This window comes from Orbicella faveolata, unplaced genomic scaffold (genome assembly GCF_042242905.1).
Source record: "Orbicella faveolata isolate gen_17 unplaced genomic scaffold, um_ofav_v1 contig_12, whole genome shotgun sequence".
NCBI lineage: Eukaryota > Metazoa > Cnidaria > Anthozoa > Scleractinia > Merulinidae > Orbicella > Orbicella faveolata.
The window spans coordinates 19,848,534-19,859,234 of NW_028301539.1; the positions used below are offsets into that span (position 1 = coordinate 19,848,534).

At 40.8% G+C, this 10,701-nt stretch overlaps 1 protein-coding gene across 1 annotated transcript; it reads right to left on the reverse strand.

Moving 5' to 3' along the window:
• Window positions 1–397: 397 nt before the first annotated feature.
• On the reverse strand, window positions 398–6,403 carry LOC110069346 (uncharacterized). Its single transcript, XM_089282724.1, has 2 exons — window positions 5,705–6,403; window positions 398–1,466 (listed from the first exon to the last, which is right to left on the reverse strand). Exons 1-2 carry the CDS (start codon window positions 6,374–6,376, stop codon window positions 1,353–1,355), a joined length of 786 nt encoding a protein of 261 aa, XP_089138850.1. The 5' UTR covers window positions 6,377–6,403; the 3' UTR covers window positions 398–1,352.
• Between the last annotated feature and the right edge of the window lie 4,298 nt (window positions 6,404–10,701).

Sequence of the window (10,701 nt, forward strand, 5' to 3'; positions counted from 1 at the left end):
CGAACCAGCAAATGCAGTGCGACAACTCGACGCACTCGATTTTCTCAGAGGCCGGGATTGTATGAAGAGGATAGGATTTTGTTATAAAAAGGCGACTACGGGAGGTTAAAAACAAAAGAAAATTTCAAACCGTCTGTCTTAAAAGTGGTCGCGGTCGATGATGCGAGGAGGCCGGCGTCAAGGCTTTCCATTCACAGTAATGGGAAAACTTTAGTAGTTTGGAAACGCAGTCGCTCACGAGAGGTGGTCGCACAGGAGGCTTTACTGTAGGACAATCATGATTGCATCGACATATGGCCTGCAATTGCAATAATCTGGAGTGTACCGATCACAAACTGAAGAAATGGGTACCTTCTCTAACCCCATGCAATGTTAATTCTCTACAATGACGTGAAAATTTTTTTCGTTTTCTTTTTTTATTCCTTTACCACCAATTACAAAAAATCTTCTCATACTTATAATGACTATACAGTCACTTAAAAGTAGTTACAAACAAGCTACGAATATAAGTTAGCAGTGACTGAAAAAAGCAAATTAAAAAGGCGTTGACAACAGCGCCGGAAAAGGAAAGTGAAATTCTAGGAGACACCTGCACCTACAAAATATCTGTACTAAACTAACAGCTAGGTAAAAAGTATGTAGGCGTTATTTACGTTTAAAACTAATCAACATTTAGGAAAGACAACAAATCTCTTAATTCTATGGGACACGCTTAAATTGCCAGTTGTTCCGTTACAATCAAACGTATTAAGTGTTGCATCCACTTTTTTCAGCAAAAGTGGCACAGTTGTACAAGTTGTACATCTTGAATAGGCATTGCATTACAATGCGCTCAATTTGCCATCTTGGCGTTCAAATTTTATTTATTTTGACGATGGAACTCAACAGTCCCCGCCAAAGTAATATTTGGAATATTTGCGTCTCTTGACACAACATTTTTTAAATATACTGCCTTGACAATGAACAAGTGTGCATTGCATCATCTTGATATTGCCCCGCCAAAAGTAACAGTATTTTGTTACTGTACTTGTATTTTTCCAAACTGCGCAGTCTGGACATGTGTACTGCAACAGTCTGCATGAAAGTGTTCCGCTGTAACTTTCAGAAGTCATTTCGGTTACTTCAAATTTGTTTGTTGTGTTGAACTTGGCATTGTTTCGTGACTTGTTTTCTATTTTCTTAATTTTTTTGGCTTTGTTTTTTCCACTATTTTTCTTTTTTTTTTTTCTTTTTCTTTTTTCCTTTTTTTTTCTTTTTTTTTTTTGGCAATTTTTCCATGATTATATTGCTATATTTTTCTGCTGTAGACTACTTAAAGAGAAATTAAAGATGGTAAAGGTAAAAGTTTCTTTCTACTGAAAAAAAGGGGTCCTCTTTAACTGTTGCACCGCTTCATCTATCATTGCATTCGGCTGTTGACCGCCCACCGGGTTGTAACGTTCTTTCACATGCTCACAGAACTCTTCCTGTCAAGGAACAAATAGCGTTAGAGACCAGGGGAAGGTCACTTAACGAAAATTTGGGTAGGGGTGTGCCCCCGAGACCTTCAAATCCTGACCCTGTTTAAGACAAGAGGCCTTTTTTCAAGACCCTGATTTTTTTTTCATTGCGCGTACAGAAAGTATTTTTGTGTATAACTGACATCATATTATTAGATTTAAAAAAAAGTGTTGTGCCACACATGTAGACCAGGCACCACCAACGTTTACACCCTGTTCAAGCCTCTAAATAGTCAAACTGTATACTCTGTTTAAGATTCAAGACCTCGAAAACCATACCCTGTTTGGCGCTGGGCCAAATAAGGGAGAACCCCCCCTCCCTCCCCCACCCGATGATTAGAGATGAATGCAAAAGGTACATACATGCATACACGCATACATAAACTTTATTTAAGCTCGAATTTCAGAGTAGCTTGACAAGCTAATATTTCCGAGAACAAAATATTTGATAACGAAAAATGAAAATAGAAATTGCTATTTACATATTTACAATTGACATATTAACTAATTATAAAATTGTCATTTACATGTTTCATGAATTGGTTTTACTGATGTGCTTTTTGAAGTCTGACAAGTTACATAACCTTATAAAATCGGGTAGAGAATTCCAATTTTTTGTTGCCAGATAAGTAAAGGAGTGGAGACCAAAAGTTGCAGTTTTAGGTTTGGGCATTTCCAGTATATAGTTTCCACGCATGTTGTATGAAGTAGAACGGAACGAGAACATGTTTTCCATATAGGCCGGATAGCTAGTGAAAAATAGACTTCTGTACAAAATAGTGAGGAATTTACAGATGCGTTGATCGTGAAGTTGGAGACAGTTTACCCTGTCTAGCAGCACATTATAAGGCGATTCAAAATCGCTTAGAATGAATCTCAGAATCCTTTTGTTGAGAGCTTCTATTTTGTCCTTGTTGTTTGCACTGCAAAAGTGCCAAACTGTTGAGCAATAATCAAAATGAGGGAGTATGTAGGCCTTATACAGTTTCACTAAAATATCTTTGGAAATAAGGTTTCTGAACCTAACCATTACATCAAACTGGTTGTTGACTTTTTTGCAAATAAGAGATATGTAATTGTGAAAATTTAAATTGTTATCAATGTTCATTCCTAAAAGGTAGGCCTTGAGATCTCAGACTGTGCTTAGTGTCTTCTAAAGAGCAATTATACACTAATCAGTGAATCTTAATACAGTGGCTAGGGGAGCAGAGAGCTGAACATCGATCTTAGCTGACCACTCTAAGTGACACGCGGAGGATTGCGAAGAGTAGCGTGGAGGGTGTTGGTGGATTGCGTTACCGTTCTGTTCAAAGCCAGTCGACAAAAAGTAGCTCGAGAAATTTAAGATGAAGTCTTGATGCGAACACAAACTTTGCTCGTTTGTGGTTCCTTGCACAGTGCAAATTATAACTTCCTTTAATGTACGAAATGTTGAATTCTTCAACATTGGAAGGTAGGATGAATAACTGTAATTAATTCATCCATTAGTCTCTATTTTGCTCTGTAGAAAAGTGAGTGCGAGATAAAGACTAGGGGTGATGAGTGGTTCTCCCAAACACTAGAGCACGTTTTCTGAGTGCGAATGATTTTTCCACGCCGATAATACTCATTTCATAATACTAATCATACTTATTTCCCTAACATTCTCCACTTAATAAGTGTTATACGCATACAACTGATGCTGATCCTGCAATATACGTAATGGCCGCTTTTCCATATTTTCTAAAATAAACTTGGAATCTGTGCTTTGTGATCAGTGTGTTGAATAGTAAAACAATTTTACTGTTCGAGGAATATACCTTGATTTTAACATGGGAATATCGCCTGAGTAACAAGCGAGATTCCGCGCAAATTTCGCAAGATAAGTGTTAAATACAGGAGCCGAATTACAGTGATATCTAATTTTGTTTCCACTGTCGGTTCTAGCCATTAACTTTTCACAACTGTATCTCGGGAAGCAGTGAAGAATATGGTCCTGTTCATGTTACGCAGAGAGCAATTTCAGGTTACTAGCTGAACTCAAGTTAAAACACAGGCTTCCCAAACTCAAAATACGTGGTGTATGGGACAGCTTTTGTATATAGAGAATTGTATGGGAAAGTCACCGATCGGCGGAATTGTATGGGAGAGTCACCGATGAAGGCCGTTGGCGCGAGGTCGGTCACAAGCGAACTTTAAGCCAAATATTTTCGGTCTACACGGGTCTTTCGACCGCAGAAGCACACGTATGTTGAGTGAAATTTATTGGGCTTTATGGAACTGTTGGTTTTGTTGCGATTCGGGACTTTTCCTTTTGAGGAGAGAGTGATTTGTGGAGTGACATCTGGTCAGCGATCGATGAAGTGGTCCGCCTTTCCCTTCTTTTAGACGGAGAGACAACGATTTCGAACAACTTCACTAAACGGCGTCAGAATGGCTTCAAAATCGGCACAAGAGACAAGAACGCGACATATTTGAGGTAGGAAAACTCTGTTTCAAAGTAGATAGTTATTTACACTATTTTTGTACAATCGGTGACTTTCCCACACAATTCTCTATATACACAAGCTGTCCCATACACCACGTATTTTGAGCTTGGGAAGCCTGTGGTTAAAACCATTAGTTTACGCACACACCAGATAAGACAAAGACGATCGCTCTAAGCCAGACATAACTAATCGATGTTCAATGACATCAATTGGTAATCAGTGAGTAATCGAAGCCCAAAAATTTTGTGCCCTATCGATGACTCATCGATGACATCGATTACCCATTGATGTAATGGATTACCTATTGATGTTATTGATTACTCATCAATGACTCATCGATTACTCATTGACCATTATACTGCGCACGAAAGACGCATCTTTTTGCTTTCTTGTACCATTTTTTTCTTTTGTGATTCTTTTATCTGTGTTAGACGTATTTTTAAGCGATGACGTAGTCGGAGCTTATTGCTGGCACGCAGTGTATTCTTTTTGATAAGTGTCTTCCCACTTTTTTCGAGCTGCGCTTATGTCGCGCACGATTACCCCTTTGTGGGAGCGAAATGCACTCTGGGAGCTAGTGAATAAGACATACCAAAAATTCTCCATCTTTGGTTTCGGGGAGTGAGAAAGTTGTCCTTTGCGGCCGACCATTGCAGTTTGTAGGATCCGCGGAGTGCCTTTAACTTAAACTTCTTCTCATGTGCCTTGACAAATTCGTTGACTTTTCGCTCAACATTGTTTTGCGTGAATTTCTTGAGAATGAACAGGTCACGCTGTTCAAAACCTTATCAAAGTAAACACAATGAAAGCGTTACGGTTCCGGTCGCGTTGCGGAATGCAATTTGAACTGGATGCCCTGATCTGACCCATGTTGTATACATACAATGAGATACTGATCATAGAACTAACAATTTTTTTTTTTGAGTTATACCTGTTTACTTATTCACAGAAAATGCGCTTTAGAGGTTAGTTTTTAGCCACTCATTGTCATCTTTAGATTTTTCTGCGTGACTGAAACCCGTTACCTATTGATTACTCATTGGCCCGATTTATGCTGGAGACGGATCATCCGTCTGGGACGAGCTTGGCCAAAGAACGGTAGATCGTCTGATAATCCGTCTATGTGTAGGTAAGGGAAAGCAGATGGATCATCCGTCTTGACGAGTTATCAGCGACGATTCGTCTCACTAAACGGGCTATCGCGATAGCTCGTACACAGACGGATTATCAGACGAGCTACGTTCTTTGCCCAAGCTTGTTCCGGACGGATGATCCGTCTTCAGTATAAATCGGGCCATTGATTTCATTGATGTCATTGATGTCATCGATTAGTTATGTCTGGTTTACGACAGTGGCACTTTGCAATTCGCAATCGACATGATTTATATCGAACGGTATCGCAATACATGAAATACTCGATAAAACATTTTGCTAAGCTTAAGAACAATCAACAGGTCTTCGCTGGTCATAAAGCAAACCTACTTTCTTCAGAATTCAAAACCGTAAGATTTCTTCAAGCTTCCGCGTTGACCTTGCTGTCGAGTTTCGATTTCGGTTTGGCAAAGATCACGTGCTACTTTCAAACCAATCACACTCGAGAATGAAATGTTTTGTGTACTCCGATAGGGTATTTACATCTAGAAACAAGTGCGATTAAAAATTCTCCTTCCTACAAAACCTAAAGAGGAAAATACTTTTCATTATAATTTTTAATTATATCTCCGCTCGTCAACTCACCCAGCTTCCCTGTTCTATCATCCGAGTGCAAATCATATCAGCCAAGGTAGAAGACATATTCAGCACTTCTGGAGTGTAGCTAAGACCTGCGTTCGCCAAAGCTTCGGCAATCATTTCTCCGGTGATGAGGACAAGGATAGTCACCCTATCCCATGGATATGACAGCTCACGTTCGATTGCCCTCTCCCAGTCCAGCAACACTTTCTTCGTCCCTTTTATCGGTTCTGTCAATGATCTAACGATGTTTACGTCAAATCCATCTCGAACTATGGCCGTCATGAGGTCCAGCAAACATCGAGCTACTGATTCCACCGATTTAGAGAGGCTGCATGGTTGTAATTCAAGCTTCATCTCTGCATAGAAATTAAGAAGAATTGTCAGATTCCTCTTGATTTCGTAGCGGGATACCTTCCTCTCTAGATCCAATCTTGATATCTCGGTCAAAGCTTTCTTCAGGGAAGTTACGTCTAACCAGGAAACTTTGCCAGCATCTTCCAAAGAGCGAAGAATGTGCAAGGTATCTCTAGATATGTGCGCGGTAAAGTAATAATAAAGTTCAGCCCGCTGCTCTGCCTCCAAATCTTTAAAAACCTGGAGCAGAACAGCATTGTAAGCCTGTTTAAGTTCGTCAGTCAGTTTGTCTAAAGTCTGTGATGACATGGCGGTTGTCATCTGGCGGAAGAGAAGAACGGCGAGAACCCGACGTTTTATACCGTGGAATATTAAACAGCACCAAAATAGGGCAATACAATGACGTAATTAGAACCATGGTAACATGCATTAATTTATTTTGCATTAATCAGCACATCTAAAACACGCTGCGTCCTTGAAAAGGTGACTTCTCGGTACTATATATAGTGGTGTTATCCTTCATAAAGGCCCGTTTACACAGGCGATTTTTGTCGCGGCAACTCTATGCAATTTTTGTCGCGCTGAAGTTGCATCAAGTTTCACACATGCTCGAAACCCCTGCGATATCACGGCGACAAATCGCACTGAAAATCGCACCTGGTTTACACGTGCGATTTTGAAGTTGTAACTTTAGCGCGACAAAAATTGCCTGTGTAAACGGGCCTTAAGACAGCTGTCGGCTTAATAAGCTGGTTTAAATATCGAATGACGCTAAAGCACCTTGCGTCCATCCTGAAGTATCCATCCAACATCGTATTTCGAACGTGTTTAGGGAATATAAGCTTAAGGTGGCTCCCTACGGTATTAACAGTATCTACACCTAAAGACAGATGAAGAACTAAGAATGAACTATTTGATTGAACTTTGGATTTAAACTCCTGGCATTCGCATGAAGATAAGCAACACACCAGGGATTTCTTTTTCGTTCATAAGAGTGTATCGCAGACTGTTGCCATGGCAACAACCAATCGTAAAGATAACCATTGTTTGCTGTTTTCCACCTATTTGCTTTCCTTTCTACAGTTACCCTCGGTAAAATATTTTCAAACTCGGCAGTCTAGTGAAAACGATTTCGAACAATAATTCAATGTGAAAAAATGAAAAGTTTATCTGGTAGATACGTAAAAGATCTTTAAATTTCTTATTCAGTTGATCAAACAAGAGAAATCCCTAAGTAAAATTGTGTCAAAAAATGATGTTGTAAAATAGGCATCTATATTATGAAGAATACAAACTTTCAAAAAAATTTCACCCAAGGAAACACAAGATAAATGAGCGTGGTTTTGCTTCATTGGCTTCTTTGTGACGTCACAAAATCTCGAGACGACCGAGCGCGCATGCGTATCAATGGCCCACTGGTGTCATTGGCACGTTTGAAAGGGAGGAGAATCGTGTTTATATCGTATGTCGTAAGTTAAAGCTACTTTTGGCAATATTGCGACACATTTTTGGGGATGACAATTTAGAACAAGGAATTCTTACTCTAAGGATCGGATGGCTAGCATGTTGTGATTGAGCAATGACGGCTGCTAAAATTCGGTTGTTGTTTTGTTGTATTTTGTTATTTCCGATTAAGCGTCAATTCACAGGGAGCACACAATCCTGCAGAATAGGGAGAGAGTAAATAAACGAACAAAAAGAATGAATAGTTTACCTTTGTCTCCTGTTGTCATCTCTTACGCGATTTTACAGCGGGGAAAACCGCTTCTTACAAGTCCTGCGTAACACTGTAGCGCTAAACTCGTACCTAGGCCTTTTCGCGCTCTGCAAAAACATTTTTTGGTTTACATTGGTTTACATATAACATTGACAGGGGGGGCAGCTCTTTGCCCAAACGTTTTGAACGCAATCCGAATATTCGCTTGAATCTGTAAATTTCGTTGCTTTCACGAAACCAAACGAACACAAAAAGAAGTCGAAAGATTTTTCTACAACTTGGCCGAATTTGTTTTCGAATACTTTTGCGACAGTCGAAGAATTTAAGCTTCTTTTGCAAAGTTTTTCCTCAAATCGCTTTTCGCAACATGATCGTACCGTTAGGCCATCCACTTTTTTTTCTGTTTAGCGTCGTCCGACCGACCCAGATTTTCGCGTTTGCCAAAAAAAAAAATTTACCCAGAAGGCAATGAGGGCAATGACACATTATTTCAAACAATTGTCACTTTAATCTGAAACATAAGCAATTTTTTGCCTTACAGATTTTTAGTTTTTACTTCATACTTCAACTATAGAGAACGCTCACTCTCCGACGAGAGAGACTTTGTGTCCGTGTGATAGGGAAACACTTCCTCCATTGCCACCATGTTGACTTTGTAACCACACCTTGTTGTTTCCAGACTCCACGGATATTATGCTGAGGCCTCCTAGCTCCAGACTCCTTTTCCAATTTTGTTTTTGTTTTTTTTCTTTTCCGACCGACTGACCCAAAATCAGAAAACGCATTCGACAATAAACGAAAAAAAAAGGGAATGGCCTTACCTAAATCCGAAACGCGTCATCCAGCGCGCGCTCAAGCTCCCCTCCATCTCCCACACAAGCGTTTTGAACACGACAAATCTTTACAAGCCCCTCCCCTGGTTCGTTATTTTTCTTACCTGTCTAAAGTCGCCCGATCTCCGCTGAAGCGTTTTAGCGAGATTCCGCGATAATAAGTGGGAGCAGGGGAAGGATTTTGTAAAGATTTGTCGTGTCATGAAAACACGTTAGTCCGGGGGCATAACTCGAAATTTCAGGCAAATTGCTAATTGTGCACTTTTTGATACAAGCATGAAAATTGGCACAATGATAGTAGCCTGCGAGCAAGCTCACTTGTTGTTTGGGCAGCGTATCGCGGGCAAGGGCGGCGGAGCCGCAACCACGAGCCGGCGAAGCCGGCGAGAAGAATGGGGCGAGGAAATGTCGATGTCCAAGAACATTGGTGTTGTATTCATTAAAATCCCCGAGTTTGTCCGAGCGAATTCGAATGCAAGTAAGCAAACATGTTCACGGTGAACTTCATATTTTATCCCTCGAAAGCAAATACATGGAGACTTAAAAGCATATCTTGCAATAGAAATGAGCCTAAACAATACATAAACACATGGCAAACTACAGAGGTGTCAAACTCTACGAAGCGAAACGCGGATAACAGCGGAAATCATGCAGACCTATGACCTCTAAAAATTTGCCACAGCACGGTCAAACGGCTCAACTCTACTTTAAGTTCCTCCTTATAACACAACATTAAATGCCCTTCATGAACACGGGTGAAGCGACAAAAGGGTCGAGTGAGCGAACAGAGAACGGCAAGTGTACAAATGTCACGAACCGTAGAAGTCGTGTAGGCTAGTCAACCCCATTTTACACTAAAGGCAAAGAATACACATTTGCGTTCAACAGGAGTTGTGCAGGCCTGTCACAACTTTTTAATTACCAAGAGATTGTCCCTCATTAATCTGGTCTTCAATCAGGCTTATCAACGGGCAAATAGCTAAAATCACACTGTTCGGATGCCTTCTTTAGGCAATCTTTCCGAAATCTTCTTCTGTTCGATCGCTGTGGAGAACAGCTGAGAAATAAAAACGCTTACCGAAACCGGTCGGCATCACAGCGAAAACATCCTTCACTTCCAGCAAACAATTCACAGCTATTCTCTGCTCTTGTTTTAGTTCAAAACTTAAGTCAGAGTTAACCGAAAGCTTGAGGAACGCTCCTTGAATAAAGTCCACAGACGCGATCTTGGAAGTGTGAAGTTAAATGCACTAAGGTTGCACTGGATTCTGTAGCCTGTCATTTTTAACCAATCGGATCGCTGCGTTCGTCAGCGAACACGGGGAATTCGAAAATCAATAGCTCGCGTGCAGGCTCACTTTTCCTCGCCCCATTCTTCTCGCTGGCTTTGCCGGCTCGCGGTTGCGGCTCCGCCGCCCAAACAACAAGTGAGCCTGCTCGCAGGCTACATTGATAGCAGTCACCAATACGAACATTTTCAGATATAGTGCCAAGTTGGACATCCACTGGTTTCCATGGCAACCACAATTTATTAAAATTCATGTAATTCCCCTGTTCTTACCCTGGTTTATCAGCAAATATACTTTATTTCAATGGTTCCAACTTATTTACCAAGTTCGTTTCGTTTTAGCATATGACACGTTGCCCTTAATTGCGTGTTGCCATGGAAACGAAAAATTAAAATCCCTCGTTTGTTCAAAATAAAAGAAAGCTCTGTGTCTTGTAGATGGGCTTCCGGTTGTTTGGACCATTATCTGCAATTTCCGTATCACAATAAACTTAGTCGCGAATGCATTGGCCATCACACACACACACAAAGCAGGGTGGTTATACATTTACATCTTTTGCCGCTGCTCTTTAACAACGACAATGGTCGAGCACTTTACAGTTAGCAGCTGCTGCTGGTGAGGTAATCCATCGTGGCTGCTCCTAGTCCTCTCTACCGAGATGTGTGGTCAGCCGGGAAGTACAGGGGTTGGAGTGGATGGAATGGTTGCTTGTTCCCACACGTATCTACTTGAGTGGGGTTCGTGCATATCCATGTATGAGCACGGGCAGCCCAAGTTCTCTCTATGAACCACACAAGCAACACGATA

Excerpts from the sequence above, each read along its gene's own strand:
- LOC110069346 (XM_089282724.1), bottom strand. The coding sequence starts at position 6,376 with ATGACAACCGCCATGTCATCACAGACTTTAGACAAACTGACTGACGAA. Across the intron at positions 1,467-5,704 it reads TGATAGAACAGGGAAGCTGG|GAAGAGTTCTGTGAGCATGT; the intron begins GTGAGTTGACGA and ends GTTCCTTGACAG.